General features: G+C 49.0%; 1 protein-coding gene across 5 annotated transcripts in view; it reads right to left on the bottom strand.

Annotated features, from left to right (window-relative positions):
- LOC138468321 (exportin-5-like) overlaps positions 1 to 22690 on the bottom strand; it is a 2334215-nt gene that overhangs the window by 971714 nt on the left and 1339811 nt on the right. For all 5 annotated transcript variants that reach the window (XM_069608827.1, XM_069608826.1, XM_069608825.1 and 2 more), the window contains exon 23: positions 18664 to 18799. In XM_069608827.1, the coding sequence (XP_069464928.1) occupies positions 18664 to 18799 (136 nt within the window). The remainder of the gene's footprint in view (positions 1 to 18663; positions 18800 to 22690) is intronic.

The raw sequence follows: 22690 nt of genomic DNA, 5'->3' as shown, positions 1-22690 counted from the left end.
AGTGCCATTACTGCATCCTAACAATATGGTCGATACCTCGGATGGTTCGAACTGTCCTAGCCATCAATCCGGTCCAATAAGTATGGACATTAATGTTGACAGTGGTCTTGAGTTGGGGGAGGGTGGGGATGCGTAATCCTGATGATTTGCGTTAAATATCACAAGCGATGACGATTATGTTTGTTATATTGTTAAAACCAATAAAGAAATTAAAAAAAAAAAAACCTTTACACCATCAACAGTCTTTCTATCGGTTTCAACCATATAGTTCTGTATATCACACTCTTGTGAGGAATTGCTTGCTGAACGTATAGCAGTCTGGTTGATTGTCAGACTCTCACCTCTCAGGCAGTACTGGTAGCGGTTACCAATTGAGTAGTATTGGAACTACTATCTACACCCTCCACTTCAGTCCAATCGGACATTACAATATTTAGGTTTGGATGGTCCTCACACACAATGCGTTTATTTTTATGTATTTTCATTCTACCAGTGTACATGGCAGCTTGTGCTACCGCCTTTTTTCAGCATTTTCTAAGTTCTTTCCTAGATACCATTTCACTCCCAGCAGGAGATTCAATATCATTGGTCACTACATCCTTTTTCGATTGCGTCACCATCTGCCTCCTTTCTTTGTATTGTAGTGTTGGTTCCCTGTTCTCTTAAGGTTTTTTTTTTTTAATCTCGGTTGATACATTTATGAATTATGAAGTAGAAGGGATTGTAAATCTAATTTTATCTCAAAACTATCACATTTTTCCAAGAGAGGTTAGTAAATATTCAAATGCATTGAACATATGGCTTGAGCTCATGCTCACATTATTCATATCACCCTCATTAGATTCTTGGATGTCATGTGCTTTTGTTCACTGGAACATTTATTGTTCCGAGCAGATAGCGCTCTTTGTTAAACAGAGCGAGTATCATCAATAGACAGGAAGTACTTCTCTGCTCGCCCGTTACCTCAAAAGAACAAGTTACTTTCTTACCTGGTAACGTTCTTTCGATGGGATGGTCCGACGACGTATTCCATATCTATGACATGTAATCACCACAGCTGTGCTGCTTCGGACACTTTTTTCGGTGTCTGCGTCCTGCGTCGATGCGCCGTCGTCGAGGACCTCCTCCGACGTCATCTGATGTGATAAGTAGGACGCACGACGCCCGTAGCCTCAGTTGTAGTTTTTTCCCCCAGAACGTGTGACATTAGTCAACTGCCAGTCAGACACAAAGCCTTGCGGAACGTAAGCTGCAATCGCAAAAGAAATTCTGCAGCAGGGAAGGCAGGGCGGGAGCGATATGGAATACGTCGTCGGACCATCCCATCGAAAGAACGTTACCAGGTAAGAAATTAACTTGTTCTTCGAGGGGATTGGGTCCTCCGACGTATTCCATATCTATGACAGACTCCCAAAGCAGTACCAGAGCAAGGAGGAGGGAAAGAATTTAGAATCAAAATTTAGAATAGCCAATCAAATAGCAGAGCAAAGGACCGCCTTGCCAAAGGCCAGATCCTGTCCTCGGATGGAATAGAGGGAATAGTGACGTACAAATGTATGTACTGAAGCCCAGGTGGCTGCATCACAGATGTTGCGAATAGGAACACCCCTCTACAGGGCAGTAGATGCAGCCATACCCCTGGTAGAATGGGCCCGCAAGCCAGCCGGTGGGTCCTTACCCGCCAAGCGGTAACACTCCGAGATGGCCAAAATAATCCAGCGAGACAAAATCTGTTTCGTCACAGCTTGCCCCAAACGCTTTCCAGCGTAACCAATAAAGAGTTGATCGTCCACTCTGACCTGGGACATGCGTGAAACATAAAAGCTTAAAGCTCTCCTAGGATCAAGCCTATGGAGCCTCTCCTCTTCCTTACCAGGATGCGGAGGAGGATAGAATGCCGGAAGAACAACCTTCTGGGCCAAATGAAATTCCGTCACTACCTTCGGAAGAAAAGAAGGACGAACTCTAAGGACAACCCTGTCCTTGTGAAAAACAGTAAAGGGTGGCTTAACTGAAAGTGCCTGTAACTCACTCTGCGAGCGGAAGTAACCGCAACTAAAAACACAGTTTTCAGAGTTAACAGCCTCAAAGGGCAAGAATGTAAAGGCTCAAACGGAGCACCGATAAGAAACTTAAGAACAAGGTTTAAATCCCAACCAGGCACCAGGAAAGGTGACGGAGGGAACACATTAGTGAGCCCTTTCAGAAACAGTGAAATTAAAGGGATTTTAAAGTAAGAACACTCTTCAGACGAGCGCTTAAAGATGGACAGCGCCGCCAGGTAACCTTTAATGGTACCCACTTGCAAGCCCCTGTGGGCCAAAGAAAGTAAAAAGGACAGAACCATGGGGATGTCACATGCAAAAGGATCCACATTCTGAACTCTGCACCAGTCGCAGAACTTACGCCAACGGTACAGAGACTTTGTTGCTGGCCTTCGGGCCGAAAGCAACACCTCCATCACGTCTTCAGGGAGGTCCCAATCCTTATACCTCAACCTTTCAGAAGCCAAGCGTGAAGGTTGAGGGATCTGACCTCTGGATGGAGAACCTGACCCCCCCTCCTGTGAGAGCAGATCGTCTCGGTAGGGAAGACGACGTGGAGGGCAGATGGACAAGTCGAGAAGGTCCGGGTACCACGTCCTCCGAACCCACGCTGGGGCAATGAGGATCATCCGGGAACCGAACTTCCGTAACCTCCGCAGCACTTGCGGGATGACGGGGAATGGAGGAAACGCGTACTGCTCATAAGGCTCCCTCCCTTTGGAGGAAATTCCCACGAGCAAAACCTTTCGCACTTCCGGTTGACACTGGAGGCGAAGAGATCCACTTGAGGGGTCCCGCAAAGGGCGAAGATCTCCAGGAGAATCTCCTGAGCCAACTCCCACTTGTGAGAGATCGCGCTCTGCCTGCTCAGAGCGTCCGCCGTCACGTTTGTCTCCAGCCAGATGAACTGCCGAGATCGAAACTTCCTGCTGGATGGCCCAGAACTCGAGTTGCATCGCCTCCCTGCACCGAGGAAGTGACCCTGCCCCCCCTTTTTGTTGAGGTAGTGCATGGCCACTGTGTTGTCCGTCAGGATCAGGACACTCTTTCCACGCACAGTCGGCAGAAAAGCCTTCTGGGCTAGCCTGACGACCCTCAGCTCCAACAGATTGATATGGAGTCTGGACTCCGACGGACACCAACGACCGCTGACTGTCAGCCCGTTGGCATGAGCTCCCCATCCCGTGAGGGATGCATCCGTCACGATCGTCACCTTCAGCCAGGGAAGCCAAAATGGAGCCCCCTTCATCAAGTTGCCTTCAACGGCCCACCACAGAAGGTTCCGGGCGACCGAGGGCGGCACCTGAACCGGGTCCGACATCCTGCCGGAGGACTGCGACCATTGCGTCTTGAGTGCCCACTGCAAAGATCTCATCCGCAGGCGAGCCTCTGGCACCAGAAGAATGCAGGATGCCATGAGGCCGAGCAACCTCAAGAACTTGAACGCTGGGAGCATCTGGGCATGCTGAAACTTGTGCACCATCTGCTGAATGTGAAGAGCCCTCACCTGGGGAGGAAAACACTGCCCCAGGGAAGTGTCGAGCACTGCTCCGATGTACTGGAGCCGCTGTGTTGGCGTCAAATGGGACTTCTTTAAATTAAGGGAGAAGCCCAGCCTGTGAAGGGAGTGGCAGGTGACGGACAGATGATCCAGGACTTGCTCGGGAGAGCTCCCCCTGATCAACCAATCATCCAGGTAGGGGTAGACGTGATTCCCCCTTGCCTGAGATGTGCTACCACCACCACCATGAGCTTGGTGAAAACCCCCGGGGCGGAGGTCAATCCGAACGGCAGAACCCGAAACTGTCCTTCCTGAGGAGTTTGTTCCAACCGCGCAAGTCCATGATGGGTCTTAATCCCCCGTCTTTCTTCGAAATCAAAAAATAAGGGGAATACCATCCCTTGTTCCTCTCCGCTACAGGCACCAGTTCTCTGGCGCCTTTCTCCAGCAGGGCTTGAATTTCCTGCGCAAGGAGCGGATCCGGACTCTGCAAAGAGAGGTTCCCCGGTGGATTGTCGTGAGGCCTGTGCCGAAAGGGAAGACAGTAGCCGTGGGTTATGATCTCCAGAACCCACACATCTGAAGTAATGGCTTGCCACTCTACAAGATGCTGCGCCAGCCTTCCCCCAACCGGCGAACCATGGGACATGGCCTCATGACTGAGTGGGAGCGGCTGCGGCGTTAACTGAGGGCAAAGAGGCAACTGCCCGAGCGGCCTTGGCACCACGGGTACCCTGTCGTCCACCTCTGGTACCCCTGCGTTGGCCTCTTTGACTGCCAGCTCCTCTCGCTTACTGAAGGACGAGTAATAGCGAAAGGAACCACCCCTCCACTGCTGTCCCCTAGGATGAAAAGGCGGAGGTTGGCGAACTGCAGCGCCCAACGACTTTGCTGCAGCTTTGGAGGTCTGCAACCTCTCAAGGCTCTCGTCAGCCTTGCTGCCCAAAAGGTGTTCACCGTCAAAGGGCATGTTGAGGAGCCGGGACTGCACATCAGGAGCAAACCCCGACTTCCGCAACCACGCAAACCTGCGTATCATGGTGCTCGCCGCCATGGACCTACTGACGCATTCAGCTAAGTCCAAACCCGACTGAACGGACTCACACATGGCATCCTTACCATCCTGGACCATAGCAAGGAAACCATCCCGTTCGTCCCCTTCGGGAATATGTTCAGCCGCTAACGCAATACAGTTCCACAGAGTGTGTGTGAAACGAGACAAGGCACAAATGGAGTTGGCCGCCTGAAGCGCCATACCACCAGAAGAAAACACTTTCTTCGCCCAGCCATCAAAACGTTTGTCGTCCCTATCAGGAGGGATGGTAGGGTACGACGCCTGCTTTGCCGGGGTCGTGGCCGCCTGCACCAAACTCTCCGGAGTGGGGTACCTGGTCAAGTAGCAGGGGTTGCTACTGGCTGGACTGTATTTTCGCGACAAGGATCTGCCCACCGCCGGGAGGCTCTCCGGAGCAGTCCAAGCCGCCGCCACCCTTCTCTGTAAAGCCATATGGAACGGCAGTACCGGGTCAGTTGGGGGACCAACATCAAGGATGTCCGTTAAATCATCCTGCACAAACTCCCCTGGGGGAGCAGACCATCCCAAGTACTCAGAAACCCTAGCCATAAGGCGCCGGTACGAGGAATCGGCATGAGAGCCAGGCTCAGGCCTACAAAACTCCACCTCCGGAGAGGTGTCCAGTCCACTGGCATCATGCAGTGACTGCCTCAAATCGTCAAACTGACTATGGCCCAAGACAATTTCATCTGGAACCTGATTAGGAACCAGGCCATCAGAATCCTCATCCGCCTCTGAAATATACTCCAGGTGGCGAAAAGAAGGCACCCGAGAGTACTTGCTCTTAACCAGAGCCTTCCTAGGGGGTTCCCCCGTGCCACAGGGTACCTCCGACACGAAAGGAGTCGATCGAATCGGTGCCAGGGTCGAGAGAACAGGCATCGGCGCCGAGAGGATCGGCGTCGACGTCAGATGCAGCGCCGCCAGCATCGGCGGCGTCGACACAGCCCTCGAAGCCGGAGCCCCGAGCGCGTCCTTCGACTACCTGAGCGTCGACGGCTTCGACGACTTCCTCGGAGCCGGAGCCTCGAGAAAGCCTGCCGACGCCCTCGACGCCTCAGACGTCAATGTCTTCCTTGAAGACCTCACAGGTGCACACGGTCTCGAACGCGTCGAGGACCGGGACCTGGAACTGGTACGTCGAGAACGAGTCTCCTTGTCCGACCTACCGACAACAACTTCTTACGTTCGCGTAAGGCTTTGGATGTGAGCGACTGGCAGTCGATAGTCATCCGTGTCGTGGGCCTCCCCGAGGCACCAGAGGCAGGCGTCGTGCGAGTCCGACCCACACTCCCCGCACTTCTTGAAGCCTGGACGCGGGGTCGAAGACGAAGTAGAAGACATCTTCACACGAAGGATTTTCACAAAAACGAACAGGTTCGAAGAACCGAGAAGAACAGAACTCCAAAGATTCGAGGCGTTAACCGAGAATCACGAAGCAACACGTTCGCGGAAAAAACGGAACTGAGGCTACGGGCGTCGTGCGTCCTACTTATCACATCGGATGACGTCGGACGAGGTCCTCGACGACGGCGCATCGACGTCATCGACGCAGGAGCCGAAAAAAGTTTCCGAAGCAGCACAGCTGTGGTGATTACATGTCAGATATGGAATACGTCGGAGGACCCAATCCCCTCGAAACATTCTCACTAGTGGTACTGTTGTGAGAAGGTGTAGATGAACAAGTGTTTTACCAACTGGTAACTTTCTTTGGACTGGATGTTCCTCCAACGTATTCCTCATCTATGACATGTAATGTCTACAGCTGCATTGCTTCAGAAATTATTTCGGCAGAGGACGCTCTGCGTCAATGGCGTCGGGTCGATGTCCCTCGAAGGCCTCCATTGAGGGCGCCCGTAGCCTCAGTTCATGTTTTTCCCCCCCCTCTCAATGTGTGGCACACGTGCCCATAATACAGTAGTGACTGTACTTGGCCTTGTTGGAATGAAAGCTGTAATGGCATAGGAAATTCTTGAGAGGGGTAGGCTGAGAGGGCGATGAGGAATACGTTGGAGGAACATCCAGTCCAATGAACGTTACCAGTTGTTAAGTAACTTGTTCTTCGAATGGATTGTGTCCTCCAACGTATTCCTCATCTATGACAGACTCCCAAATCAGTATCCATGAGTGGAGGAGGGATAAGAATTTAGACATACCCAATCAAATGGCAGAGTAAAGCACTGCCTTACCAAAGGCAACATCCTGAGCCTGGGCAGTATCCAGGGAAAAATGCTTAACAAACGTGTGCATGGAAGACCACGTTGCAGAATCACAGATGTTCTTTACCGGTACACCCCTCTGCAGAGCAGTGGATGTAGCGATGACCCTGGTGGAAAGAGCCTGCAAGACCTCACGAGGGTCCTCGCCAGCCAACCTGTAGCATTCAGAAATAGCAAGAATAATCCACCTAGACAAGGTCTGCTTAGAAACAGCCTGGCCTAATCTGTGACCAGTATAACCCGCAAAGAGCTGGTTGTCCACTCTGACTCAGGACATTCGAGAAAGATAAAAGCTCAAAGCTCTCCTAGGATCTAACCTAAGGAGTCTCTCCTCATCCTTACTACGATGAGGCGGAGGATAGAAGGCAGGGAGCACCACCTTTTGACTTAAAAGAAATTCTGACACTACCTTAGGTAGGAAGGACGGACGTACTCTCAATACAACCTTGTCCTTATGGAACAAAGTAAAGGGTGGCTTAGAAAAAAGTGCCTGCAACTCGCTCACTCGTCGAGCAGAGTTAACTGTAACCAGGAAGACGGTCTTAAATGTCAGCAATCTTAATGGACAAGAGTGCAAAGGTTCAAATGGCGCACCCATCAGAAACTTTAATACCAAATTAAGGTCCCAGACTGGCACCTGGAAAGGCAATTGCGGGAACACATTCGTGAGCCCTTTCAGAAACTGAGTGATCAGTGGAATCTTGAAATAGGAACATTCCTCGGACGAGCGCTTAAAGTTAGAAAGTGCTACCAGGTAACCCTTAATGGTTCCCACCTGAAGACCTCTGTGGGCCAAAGAAAGTAAGGCGATAACCTCCGGAATTGAGCATGGAAAAGGATCAACATTCTTTCCTATGCACCAGTCGCAAAACCTACGCAACGGTACAGGGACTTTGTCACCTCCATCACATCATCTGGGAGCTCCCTGGGAGCTCCCAATCCCTATATCTCAACCGTTCAGAAACCAAGCGTGAAGGTTGAGAGTTTTGACCTCTGGAGGGAGAACCCAACCTTCCTCTCGCGAGAGAAGATCCTCTCTCTGGGGAAGACGTATTGGAGGACAGATGGACATTTCTAGAAGGTTCAGGTACCACGCTCTGCTGGCCCAATCCGGAGCAATGAGGATCATGCCGGTCCCGAACCACTGTAACCTCCTGAGAACTTGAGGAATGACGGGGACCAGAGGAAACGCATACAGAAGCGGGAATAACCAATCCACGGAGAACGTGTTGTCTAGAGCTCCTCTCGAAAGAAATTCCCTCTAGCAGTACCTTTCGCACTTCCGGTTGGTACCAGTCGCGAACAGGTCCACCTGCGAGGTTCCCCAAAGGAAGAAGATCTCTTGATCGACTTCCTGAGCTAGTTCCCACTTGTGGGAGACTGCGCCCTGCCTGCTCAGAGCGTCCGCCGCCATGTTTCCCCTGCGGCCAGATCAAACGCTGCTAGGGAGATCCCCCCCCCCCTTGATTTGCCCAAAACCAGAGCTGCATTGCCTCCCGGCACAGAGGAAGGTGACCCTACACCACCTCTCTTGTTGAGGCAATGCATGGCCACCATGTTGTCTGTCATGATCAGGAAATGTTTCCCCCGTACAGATGGCAGAAAAGCCTTCAGTGCTAGCTGGATTGCGCTCAGCTCCAAAAGATTGATGTGTAGTTTGGAGACCAATGACCGCTGATTGTCAGATCGCTGGCTTGAGCCCTCCACCCTGTGAAGGAAGCATCCGTCACCACCATTACCTTGGGCCACGGTTGCCAAAACGGCTCCCCCTTCATAAGATTTTCCTCACTGGCCCACCACAGAAAATGCTGGGAGACCATGACAGGAATCTGAAGGCGATCCAACATCTTGCCTGAGAACTGGGCCCATTGAGTCCGGTGAGCCCACTGGGATCGCATTCTCTGCCGGGTCTCTGGCACCAGAAAATGCAGGATGCCATGAGGCTGAGCAACCTTAAGAATCGAAAGCTGGAAGACTCTGGGCTTGATGAAATTTGGAGACCATCTGGAGAATGTGTTGAGCCCTCACCTTGAGTGACGAGCACATCCCCGAGGAGGTGTCCAACAAAGCCCCGATTTACTGGAGCTGGTGGGAAGGTGACATATGAGACTTCTTGAAATTGAGTGAGTAGCCCAGTTTGTGAAGGGAGTGGCAGGTGATGCTGAGATGATCCAGCGCCTTGATCAGCCAATCACCTAGGTAGGGGTACACGTGAACCCTCTGCCGAGATACACTGCCACCACCACCATGAGCTTGGTGAAGACCTTCGGGGTGGAGGTCAACTCGAACGGCAGGACACGAAACAGATAGTGCGAGCCGTCAATTGCGAACCGCAGGTATTTCATGTGCTTGAGATGGATCAGCACATAAAAATAAGCATCCTGCAGGTCCAATGACACCAACCAATCTTGAAGTTGGAGGGCCTGAAAGATCTGAGAAAGAGTGTCCATCTTGAACTTGGCCTTCCTGGGGAACTTGTTCAAGCATCTCAAGTCCAAGATGGGTCTCAATAAAAAAATAGGGGGATTACCAACCCTTGTTCCTCTGCGCCACAGGCACTGGTTCTATAGCCCGTTTCTCCAGCAGGGTTAAAATCTCCTGCACAAGGAGCGGATCCAGGTACCCTCAAAAAGTGCTTCCCCTGTGGATTGCCGTGAGGCCGTCATAGAAAAGGAAGGCAGTAGCCGTGGGCTATTGTTTCCAGAGCCCATGCATCTGAAGTAATGGCTCCCCACTCTTCTAGATGCTGACACAGCCTGCCCCCTACCAGTGAACAATGAGCCAAGGCCTCAGAGCGATTTTGAAGCGGCAGTAGCAGCGCCTGATGGCAAAGAGGCTGCTGCTTGAGCGGCTTTGGCACCTCTACCTCATCCATCGCGAGGAAACCTACCTTGGTCCCTCTGACTGGCCATCCCTCTCGCCCTTCCAAATGAGTAGTAGTGAAAGGAACCCCCCCAATTGCTGTCCCCTAGGACTAAAAGACATAGGTTGTCAAACAGCGGCGCCCAAAGATTTGGTAGCTGCTTTGGAGGTCTGCAACCTCTCAAGGCTCTCGTCAGCCTTGCTGCCAAACAAATGCGAGCCGTCAAAGGGCAGTTTGAGAAGACAGGCCTGCACATTCAGTGCAAAAAACGGACTTGGTAACCACGTAAACCTGCGCATCACAGTGTTCATAGCCATGGATTTGCTGACACTGTCCGCAGTGTCCGACCCAGACTGAAGGGATTCGCACATGGCATCCTTGCCATCCTTCGAAATAGCCAGAAAGCCACCCCTTTCTTCCCCTTCGGGAATATGGTCAGCTGCTAAAGAGATGCAATTCCAAAGAGTGCGTAAACGTTGCTAAGGCACAGGTGGAGTTGGCCGATTTCAATGCCATACTCCCAGCAGAAAATATCTAGCGTGCCCATCCATCCATGCGGTTATCGTCCCGATCAGGAAAGATGGTAGGGTACACGCCTTCTTCGAGGTGGCCGTAGCCGCCTGGACCACCAAACTCTCTGGAGTGGGGTGTTGTCATGGGTATCAAACAGGTAGTTGGGGCAAGCTGGGTGGAGGCTTGGCAGGCCTGGCATAGGCACGCAAAGAACCCATGGCAGATCCCTCCTTCCTAGTATTTGTAGTAACTTCCTGGTTACCACTTCCTGTTGCCAAACAGGAAGTGCATGAGAATTCATGAGCTCTAGTGTTTGGGTGTGGCTGGCTATATAAGCCACACCCATGATTCTTCCAGCGCTTCGTGTTGCTGTGAGCTGAATCAGCAACACACTTGCCGTGCTCTGGATCAGCCAGCTCTGCTTACCTGCTCCCGATCATCCAGCTACTGCTTACCTGCTCCGGATCATCCAGATTCTGCTTACCTGCTCCGGATCATTCTGCTTCTGCTTACCATCTCTGGAGGAACCTCCGTTATTACTCCATGCTGCAGCAATCCCCAGTCAAGAGGGGACTTCTACACCGGCACCTGTAAGAACAAAGAAGAACTGGGTTAACACACGCACACCAGTAATGCTGCGCATACTCACCGAATCTTCCTGCGACGCTGGAATCCAGGTCAGTTGTACGAGCGCACAAAACCCTGCAAAAGAAAGACATTCATTGACATTCATTGTGTAACGCGGACACTTATTTCGCTGCTCTCCGTGCATACTTACCAAACCACCAAGTCTCCAGTAGCGCTAAGCCCGGACTCGAGGCGCTACTACCACATAATTTCTCCTGCAAGGGAAAGGGAGAGAGATTACCAGGCGCGCTCGAATTGAAGGCTCTGCGCATACCTACGAGCAGCTAGCTTCTACACGCAGCGCTACTAACCCACAAAAACACCAGCAAACAAAGACATTACGGACAATTTTGGACACTCATCATTCCCCGCGCAACGTTCACTTGTGGGAAGGACTTTGTGGCCAGTGAAGAAACTGCGCCTTGAATGCTCGGCCTCGCTGTGAAGGCATAAAACAGCGTGTGGCATCTGAACTCAGCCTACAGACATTGGCATCAATCACATGATTGAATCGCGCCCCTGCGAATGCAGGATTGAGTGCACACCCTACTAAAGATCAGGGTAAGCCCTTAGGGAACATCACAGCACACAGTTAAGAGAAGGAAAGGGCCCAGGGGAATCAGGTGAATTCAGGTCTAAGTGTACACCTTGTATTTGACAGGTATCCCTCCGGGTGAAACAGGGGAAGTGAGAACTCTGGGTCAAAGGAGGCTCATCCATCGCTCCTGCAGAGACACAGGTGAGTGTGACAGGTGTGAGGACAAGAAGCCAGGGTCGCTACTGGATGGGCGGTATTTCTTTGATAACGACTTGTTCACGCCGGAATAGTTTCCAGGGTGTTCCAAGTAGTAGCCACACTCTTTTGCAACACCACATGAAATGGCAACACCGGGCCAGTGGAGGACCCTCATCCAAAATATCTGAAATATCATCTTGATAAAACTGCATCAGAGGCCTGGACCAGCCCAGGTACTCCACAACTCTCGACATCAGCCTCCGATAAGAGGAGTCTGTATGCTCCTCCTCCCCCCGGATCCGGCTTGCCGAACTCCATCTCATGGGAAGTGTCAAGGCTGGCATCATGCAAAGACTGACACAGATCCTCCATCCGACAAATTCGTCCGGAACACCAGGAGTCCCATACGGAAGACCAAAATGCCCAACATCCTCATCGGACCTTTCCTCGTCCTCATAAATGTCATGGAGGGGCCTAAAGAAGTCCTTCCTTGGGAGAGGGGTAAACCTCTTTTCAGCTACAGGCTTCACAGACTTAGAAGTAGCCTTCCTTGGAGGGTCCACAGTCACAGGGATCTCACCCGGTAAATTCGGTCCAGACGGCACCGAAAGCGTCAACAATAGCGCTGCCGGCTTCGAGGGCTTGACCGGAGGCAAAGACCAGTCAGCCGCACCCGATGGGTGTAGCGCCGATGGAGTCGACACCTTCAAGGGCGTCAAGGGTTTCGCCGGGGACGGAGACCACAACCTGGATCTGGCACGTCTTTGGTGATCACCCGATGCCTTGTCCGAACGGGGCCTCAAAGGTTCCCGATGTTTATCACGCCGTCCACCCGGGCCCAGAGGTGCACGAGTATCTGGCTGAGACCCATCCCTGCCAGCTTGGTCAGAAAGCGCGGACGGAACTGTGCCTTGGGACTGAAACAATTACATCATCGGCACCCAGAAAGCATCCCACTCCTCTGGGGTCGAGGATTTTGGGGGGCAGGTCACCTTTCTCGAGGAGGACAAGAAAGGCGAACAGTAAAGCTGCTTCCTGGACCGCCTCGACGAAGAGAACGAGTGGCATGAACCACTGCGGGACCTAGAGGGCTTGGACCGCTTCCGACGAGGAGTCTCCCCCCTCGACCCGTCGGTGAAAAGACCAGTCGACTTAGAAGTATTTGGTTTGGACACCCTGCCTACCTTCAATTTCCACTTCCATTCCTGCAAAGCCTTGGCAGTCAACGACTGGCACTTCGAACAGTCATCCGTGGCATGGTCCTCGCCCAAGCACCACAGACAAAATTCTATGCGGATCTTAGAGCTGCAGTCCCAACATTTCTTGAAGCCAGATCGCGGGGTCGTCTGAGTAGAAGACATTATACAGTAACCTAACAGTAACCACGAGGCGCACTGAGTTTTAACACGACTGATTAACTTTGTGCCTAGACAACCCAGAGACTTATTTAGGTCGTCCACTATCACTCTAATAGCACATTCTTCTTGTGTTGCGCTTAAACCACTCATTTTAGAAAAATAAGTTGCCATTTTCTTTTGTTTTCGCCACTATAGGGGGTTTAGTAATGAATGTTTGCACACACGTTCTACGGCAGCATCTGGATAATCTAGGTTCCTCAGGCTGCGTAGCTAACTCTCTGGGTAACAATTCTATAGCAAGATCTGTGTTTGGGGGCTTGATGACTTTAGGGGTATGTATGGTGGCTATAGTAGAAGGTATTAATTCAGCATTAGGGGCCTCACTCGACCCCTCAATTGGTAGCGGGTTAATTTATAAGCACTAATTCAAACTACCACACACGTAAACAGTTACGGTGCACACAACCACCAGCACACTCAGCACAGGTTCAAAGTACCGAATAGAGAGGTAACCAATGTTAGAGCACAAGACACTATGGGCTCTCACGACTCGCCCAAACTCAGAATGACAATCTTCTGTGCACGTTCTTCACAATATCATAACAACTCCTGATCATCGCACAGTTATCGGGACAAAAACCTTCCTCCCCAGGTCACAAACCTGGGTGAGTCGTGAGAGCCCATAGTGTCTTGTGCTCTAACGACGAACAGCACTTTGCAAGAGCACTTGGCAAAAGCACGCATGCAAATGGGCGTGGCCAGGTCCTTAAATACTTCCGGTTTAGGGGGCGGCGTAAACCTAGCAAGAGTTAAAAAAAAAGTTGAATTTAATACCAAATACTGGGTCTGTAAATTTGTATATAGTGAAAGAGTTTTAGGCAAGTCTTGTGCCCTCTGTTAATTTGTTCTGTGTGACCTTCACTTGTTTCAAGTTCCAACTTCAGGGGGTAGGGGGGCACAGCACAGCCCTGCAGCGAGCAGCACTTTGCAAGAGCACTTGGCAAATGCGCGCAGCCAGGATCTTAAATACTTCTGGTTTATGGGGAGGAATAAACCGAGTGACCGCCACTTGTTTCAACTTTCAAGTTCAAAGGGGGGAGGTTTTGGGGGGCACAGCACTGCTCCACAGCAAACCGCACTTTGCAAGAGCACTTGGGACTGTTATCAACTACATTAAGTGTGCAGACATTCCATTGTGAGGAGCTTGGGAATTCACTGTACCCAAGAACCAGCTTGCATCATGTCCTTTGAGTCTCAGCCAAAGCTACCATTAGAGAACCTTGGCGGGGGTGCTGTGTGCCTCTACCAAAAATATATAGTGGGCAGAAGTACAGATCCCCTCCCCCCCCGCCTCCAGTCTTCCCAAGCACAACGGTTCTATCCATCGACTCCCTGCAAACTTAGATAGTAGGAATCCCAGAAACAGGTTTGGAAGACTTCCTACAAGATATTGGTGGTTCCTTTAATCAATCTAAATAAATTAAACTTGCTATTTATTTTGCACCTTTTGCAAGAGTGCAGCCTCTAAGTGCATGGCTGTTATCAAACCATGTTGCTCAGCGTCGACTTATTTCCAAAACTAGCATGTTGCCAATGAGCTATCCTCCCACTTGCGAAGGGAGTTGGTCTATAAACAAAACCAGGTTTTGGATGGGTCACACAACACAATATTCCCTACTCTAGAAGGACCACTGCTCCTCTACCACCTCCATCTCTAACTCCAAATCATACTTGTACTTCCGCTCTACTTTCTCCTTTTTCCCCTCTCTCCTCTGCTCTCTAACAGCAGCTTTTAGAACTACAATCAACTCCCATACATAACCTGTGGAGACTGGCTGCATGCCTTTCATATTGTGGGTAATATGGGGACTGGGGCATAAGGGGCTTTTATTTCATCCTCTTGTGGGTAATGCCACCTCATCTTTAACACCAAGGGAGGGGAGATTTCTACTGGCTTAGTTTCTGTGCCCACTATGTTGGATTCAGGCGGAAGTGTCATGGCTGCTTCCTGAACCATTGTTCGGCTTGGGATGTTTTGTAGGGAACTAGAATTCCCAGCATTCTTCCTGGAAAGAACATAAGCAACTGATTCCCTCTTCTATGATTGTGCCCTTTTAACTAAATGCCTGATTACGGTTTGAGACATATGTATTTTGCTCTAGAGTCCTGTCCTTGATTCATGCCAGGCTTTGACCTTAAGTGTACAGAGAAATATGGTCCATGCATGGTCTTGCAGGCCCTAACTCCCTGTACATTTAACTTCCTCCTCAGCCGCATGGATATGATTGAGCTTTCTAACCTGGCTATTGATTTCGCCACAGGCTAGCTGTAGGAGGCAGGAGCATGTGCTTTTGATCTCTTCTGCCAGCAGTGGAAGAACGGGCGAAACTCTGGAATACATCACAGAGAGAGTGGCACCCTGGTCTCCATTTTTTGGTGGGGGACCTACTGAGAGCATCGCAGGCTTCATGTAGGTCATACGTGGTCAATTCATGGCAGTTTGTCATGCCTAACAAATAACAATGAGGTGAAGTAAGGAAAGCCACACATGGACCACCACATATGGCTGTAGTAAACTGAACTGCATTTTAACATACTGTTCTAATAAAGCCTCCCTGAAGCTCTTTCTCAGTCTACAAATGGGTAATCTGCCACCAACCAGTAGGGAACTCACAACCCAGAACAATGTACTTTGTTTAAACTGAGTCTGGGAGCTTGATGTCTCTCAGGGGCACATTAACATTTATGTCCCTACTGGGGCTTTAGATTAGGACTCCTCTAGTAAATGTCAGGTAAGTTGTCAAGGCAAATACAAAGAACAAGGGCCCCTCGTTGGAGTCGGAGTGCAGGGTTTTCATCCCAACACTGATGATGCAAATGCAGACCATGCCCTTTCCTTCACCCACAGCGGTTATATAATGAAAGCTTGAAGTGAAGGGTGAAGCTGCAAGTCTCTATAGAAGGTGAATTTGGTTCAATACATTGAACATGTGTAAAGTGGAGCCTTGCTTTTCTTATGCTCCATTTGCAAAAGAACTAGAAAACACCTATAGCTTAAACATGAAAGGACTAGCGGCCCGAATTATTGAGCAATCGTTAAAGCTATACCCGATACCACAAAAGAACGGTAATGGAAAAAAGGTTTGAACAGAATATCACATTCAACATTAGTCTCAACAGACCACACGCACACTTCAAGGCTTTCCCTATCCGAAGAACACCCTGTCTCAAGGTAAAAATTCTCTCCCTAGGCCACGAGTGATGTACCGCCTATCTAACAGGGATAGAAAAGAAGCTTGCCCTATCTCATCTTTTTTCATACAAACAACTATGGTAATAAAAAACAAGTTTCATTAGGCCATACAGAACAATTCTAGAGTGACTGAGTAAATACCAGCACTGTCTATATCTTAGTGGCTGTGAACTATCCTCACGTCTGGATTTTAGTATATGTTTTATTCACCATTACATGGAGGCAGGCATTGCCACTATGGACCTATGCATTGTTAAAAGCAGTAAACATTCTCTCAGCAGAGAGAGTAATGGACTAGGGGTTGATATAGCTCTCTAGTATCAAAACATTAGTCTATCTTGACATGTCTATTTTGTAATAATGAACATGGTCTTCAGCATGAGGTCACTCATGCGGTTATTGTTCGACCGGTTTCGATGATCCATGTAGTTGTGATCATCTTCTTCTGGACCCGTAATTTAGTATGGATGGCTTCCTTTTACAGATCGAAGTGTTGATCTGTGAGGCACTTCAGCTTCCTAGGGTGAAACAAAAGCCAGATAAACAGGGAATACGGATAACCCCCTGAGGGAAACCGTGAGCTCACATAGCTCAGGCCTAATAAGTGTGCAAATTATTTAATGGTGCTTCTCTTGCGTGAGATAGCTTTATGCTACTGAATCGTATGGATGCCTCTCATTGGCTCGTATTCATGCAGAGTTATCGTGCGGGGAAACCTGGGGGGTAGGGGCAGGAAAGGAGTCTGTACAGTATCTGTGGTGACCCCACTGAGCCCGATGGTTAAGGGTGGGAAGGGGGGCTGCATGCAAAAGGGTGCTGCGGGGGTGCCCAGTCTCACTGTGTGCTGCAGTACTTCTTCCTGGGAATAGGCAAAAACAATTTGCCAAGTCCGTGTGTTTGAGAATGTACCCTCGCTGTACGAAGGACAGCGGGTGTGCTTACCTTGTTGTATGTACTGCGGGGGCTCAGGAGCTGAAAATGGTCCCACTTTGTGTGTTCATCCGGTAGCTGCTGTCTTGCTTGGGCGAGTATGGATGCACAATGCTGTGTGCAGAAAGTGTCGGCGCTGCAGGGAAGTAAAGGAACAAAACGAAAAGTATATGTTGACATCTCGGGTGATCGTATTCCTGAAGGAGCCATTGGGTGGCCGTAGTTATTTTGGACCCGCTTACCTTTAGTATTGCAGCAAGCCACATGCCACTTCAGCCTCTGGTTGCTCGGCTCTCGTGTAAACTGGGGCCAGCGACTCGTATGTGTATAATGGAAACAACATACGTCGGAGGCGTATTACGCTTCTGGACGCCATCTTGGGTGGGGGCACATATTATGGGACAACTAGAGAGGAAGGAAATGTCATTTGCACCAGCATGCTAGAAGCCACCTAGGAGGCAATTGTAAAAAGCACAAACTTTGCAGAACCATTGCAGAGTTCCAAAGAGTGGCTGAGTATAAATGGATCAATGATAAATGACTGTATATGGTCTAATGTCGACATTCTGTTCAAACCTTTTTTCGATTACTGTTTTTTTGTGGTATCCATTTGCAAAAGAAACATCAGCATCCTGGATTGGTACGCAGAAGCCCCGTTTCTGCTTGTCAGAAAGAAGTGACCAAAGAGAATCCACAAACTTGTGAAGTAGTGAGTCCTGGCCGGCAGTCTCCCATTTTCCAATCACTTCTCTATAAAGTAAGGCTACCTCTTAAGGTTAGATAATTCAATCCCTGCTCACTATCTCAATCTGTGTCTGTAACTGGGATCCCAAAGAGATCTTGCAAAAGGTGCGTGTGGCTATGGAGTGGGCATAATCGTGTATTTGCCACATACATTGGGTCCCAGAATACAGGTGCAGGCATATGGGAGTGCAGGAGCCTCTGGAATACAACTGTAGGGAACTAAATAAAGACCGCAACAGGAAATACTGTGTTCTGTAGCACAGACAATGGAGAAAGGAGTCCCCAGAATATGTAGACCAATGCATGTTGTCTTTCTCTCCATCAACATAGGAGGGATAATGTTCTGTGGAATACGATCAAGGAGAGTGTAGGATTGGGTTTGGGATAGTGTTTTGCTATACGGCCTGAAAGGTAGGCACAAATAAAATAGTTAGGTTCTGTTTTAAAACTATTCAACTGGCAAACTTGCTTTTCTCGCTATGGGAAGAAAAAGAGGATCTCTATAAGGTTACAAAACCTTTATTTTAGAATCTTAATTCAAGTTAGTTGAACTTTTTGGAACAGGAACTTTACATGATCCTTGTTTATATCTTTAGAGTTGAGTATTTAGTTATTGAAGTATATACTCTCAAGATAGTCACTCTTCATGAACAATCCCACCACCCTAGCACAGTTGGATTCTATTCATCTGGCAGCTAGTGTACAGCACACGAGCCAAGTTCACAAAACGATTTATATATTCCCAGGTAAATCTTAAAAGAGAGCACAAGAAATAGACGATACCAGATTTAAGGATATGGAGAATGGAATAGAGTCTGTAGTCTGGGACGTTTTCCAGGTTTGCAAAGGCACATGTAATAATGGTATTAGTCAGGTTGTCCATGGCGTAGAAGTTGTTCTTCAAAAATGGTCCGGCACGACCCAAGATATAGTAGCTGAAAGGAGACCAATTTTAAAGTTGAATCGGACGAATAATAGTAAAAAATATCAAAGTAAATTGGCAATCAACACTTATAAACAAGGTCTCAACGGTTATAAGGTTACAAAGGCAATGCTTTTGATTTGTTTTAATAAAATATTGAAAGGAACAGTCATGCAGCTGAATCCAAGACTTTACACGTTTAAAATGTTGTATAATAAAAATAGGTCCATGTTTCCTTTGGCCGGATCGCTGCAAGTGCATCACGGTTTTACAGGAAATGGAAAATCAAAAACAATTCTCCAATCGAACAAGCAGTTTGAGTATGTGCCAGTACCCCTACCTCTGGAATTGGCGCTTATCCACTCCCCTGTCCCCCTCCGCCCCCTCCATGGGTATTACTGTTACTCAGTTTTGCAAGAAGGTGACAACCAGGGGAGATGGAGCGATTGAGGAAGATGGATCATAAATGGCCATGAGGAAAGGATAAGAAGGCATGGCAAATGGTAAGTTCAAGGGAAGCCAAACTGAACACGCTGAAAGAGAAAAAGAGCAACAGACCTTGAAACATGGAAAAATGGTGCAACAACTAGGGAGATACATTAGTGGAGGAGAGTGGGGTACTGAGAAGGTATTTCTACCACCCTTTAAATTGCCACACAGTACAAACTGACATTTCAGAAAAAGAATTGCAAGTTAATGTTGGCTCACTGAATTTCAAAAACGGACCTTTTAAAATTAGATGCTTGCGCAAGCAACACAAATCTAAATTGTTCACCATCTCACGGGAACACATGTTTGGGAGATATTCCAGCAGCAGATATGGATTGAACATCCATAAGTGATGGCAAGAGATTTGTGCACGTTGGATGTCGGACATCTTCCTGCTCATGGGCAACCTCTCTCTGGATGCGCTACCTTTCTATTGGCCTTCTCATCTGGTTTTGATCTCGATAACTTGCTATTACTACATGCAAGTACACAGGGAGGCAACACAACTTGTTAAAACAGGCCTTAGTAAAGGATTGCTTCTTCTCATCTCCACATTGTACCACCTGTGGACTAGTCTTTGTAATTCTCCTGAAATCAAGCATCTTCTGTCCAAACAGTCTTATCTGCTCTAGGTTATACTTCCCCCGAGTAGCAGATGTTTCCGGTACATGCTGTCTTTGTGAAATCGCACAGGGTGTGCTCTTAAAGGAGCTCTTAACTTTTAGGAAAAATGAATGAAACTAAATGCTAATACCTACAGCGGAACTGAGCTCAAATGACTCCTTTCTGGCAGTACCTCAACAGAACCAGGATAACCAATTATTGTAAATGTTGACACTTTATAACTGCCATTAACAGAACAAGAAACCAACCTTGTCCTGATGAGAAATGAACTTGTTGCAGGGTATATATACAAGTGGAGTAAAACAACTGAGCACAGTAGTGGTATCAGGAAAGAAATCATGAGCTCGGCTAATTACAAGCCTAAGTGCCTAACTAATCTCAAACAAAGTTCTAGAGAAACAGTACACTTAGAAGAAAAACATTTTTGTCACCCTGTTTACTCCGAGAATCCACATCCTCACCCTAGGCACACCAACATAAGTATCTTGGTGAGCTTCAGTCCATTTGCTCAAGAACAGGCCTGCACAAGTTTATGTGGGGACGAGCAGCGATTGGCTGGCCCCCAAAACAGCACTGTATGAGTAGCAATTGTAGATTTATGGTCAGTCCTTAAAATTCAGATGTCCTGAAGTAAATCATTTACTTTTCTTGCCTTGCTTAGCCCATTCATTTTGGTGGCAATTTTCAGTCCCTATGGCCATCAGTGCAGGGGAACATTGCCCCCTCCCCCAAATTCCATAATTCTTTGTTTTACACTTCACATATCAACATACAGTGCATTCGGTAAGGGTTATCAGTTTTCTTTTGGTGTAAGTAACATTATGTTACTTGCATGATGTATCCAGGACAGGCTGGTTGAAGAGTATTTTTTTACTGCATAATGCCTTTTAGAGAACCAGATACTCTAAACTTGCCTTGCCACGTGACTTCATCTGGTCTTCTGCCCATCACAACTTTTGGCCTTCTTCCTGCCCTCTCAGGTCTGAATATGCCTCATATAGCAAGACCTTTCCCGGGGTAAATCATTGGCTTTCCCGGGTAGAGCAGCGCTATGGGTTTGCGGCAGGATGTGAGGCCTGGGACTGTCGGGTCACAGTCCACAACCTAGCCAAAATGTGCCTGTTGCTGGACAGATGTGGTGACCAAAGGCTGTCCATGGTTGTACAGACCCTTCCAATTTTGATGGTGTAGATCCTTGCTATTGGTCGACTCATACTCCAGCTCGAATTTAGGTTCAGAGAAGAATTCCAGCCATTTTTCAGATCTTCGTTGGTGACCAGATCTTTTTGAAAAGCAGCATCCTGCTGAAGACCCATTGATCGTCACAGCAGCCAACCAGCATTGCCAAGAGCCAAATCCCAGTGAAGCCCTGCTCCTTTGATCTGCTGAAGGCCTCTATCGGCACTTCAACCCCTGGACAGGTAGGAACAACAAGCCTCAAACCCTGCTCGAGAAATCTTGCCCTTGGAAGCCGGCTGAAGTGTCCTAGTACCACCATGTGGACTGAGCAGGTCCTGTCTGGACTACCTCCCAGCACTAGTCACCATCACGGACACCACTAATCCTCAACTGCAGAGGCAAGAGGCTTTCCCCTGCAGGAGGGGTTTGGGGAGGGAGTCCGACAGATACACTGCGTTTACTTACCCCCCCCTCACACTGTTTCCCCAGATAAATTCATGGATCGTCTGGGGGGTGGGGGGGGGGGGGGGGCCGATCTTCCACCGTTGGTTGCGGTGAGAGGTGCACAGGAGTTGCGGTTTCAAGGATGCCTCCAGACTGATCCTTTAGCAAGATGCAACTTCTGTCGAAGAAATGCAAGCTCCAACTTCACATTGGAGGAAGGTGAGTTCCAGCGACGGCCGCGCGCGCGCACACAGGCAACGACGGACATCCCTCTTCCAGTCGTGGTCACAGAAGCTGCTCCAGGTCGGGATCCCTTGATCCTGGGACGCTGAAATTCAAAGAGAAGGCGACTTCTGCCACATGCTGGTGACGACCGAAGTTCAAACTTTTAACATGCAATGGCGACGCTTCTGGCAAGTAGCTGATGAGAGAGATGGTCAGTCCACTGTGCAGTCCAGGAACACTTCTGAAGGATCAGAAAGGCAGGATCCTAGAAAAGGCGTTTAGAATAGTTGGTGCAGTACTTGTAATCAACTCTTCCAAAGTCTTAAGCCCCACTCAGGGTCTTCAGGTATCAGGCAGAGGAGCAGGGCGTCAGTGGGCTGGCTACTGGAAGGGATGCTGGCCCACTTCATGAGTCATCTTCGGATTTTCAGCAGGCTGCTCTTCAACGGAATCTGGGCTCCAACGATGTTCTGAAGAAATGTCTGCAGAGCTACTCCTCTTAGCCAAAAACTAAGCTGGAAGCAAGCCCCTGCCCACCAATTCTAATGATCTGCACACCCTGACACCACTTCTCTCTCTCCCACTTGTACTTTCAAAGTTTCCCTTTGGTATGGGGGAGGCTGATGGGTCAGGTTTAGAAAAAGAACCTGGAACGGGAGGACAGGGTCTTTAGGGGAACGTTTTGTGATGAATTTTATGGAGTCTAAACGCCCACTGAAACCCAGCCTAAAATCTCCTCCCATGCTACCTGATCCTAACCCTGGAGGTGGTAACATGAGGGCGGATCACATGGAAAAAAGACTGATGTCATGGGGAAGTGGTAACTCATCTAGGAGAGACGCAGGTCTTTATCCTATTTTGAGGATGAGATTCCCATAAAACCCATATACCTCATGGCATGCTCTTAATTTACAATTGCTTCGCCTAGAACTACCCAAAGCAC

Source organism: Ambystoma mexicanum, chromosome 4q (assembly GCF_040938575.1).
Source record: "Ambystoma mexicanum isolate Mex_15411 chromosome 4q, UKY_AmexF1_1, whole genome shotgun sequence".
Taxonomy (NCBI): Eukaryota; Metazoa; Chordata; class Amphibia; order Caudata; family Ambystomatidae; genus Ambystoma; species Ambystoma mexicanum.
This window is presented reverse-complemented; position numbering and strand designations above follow the sequence as displayed.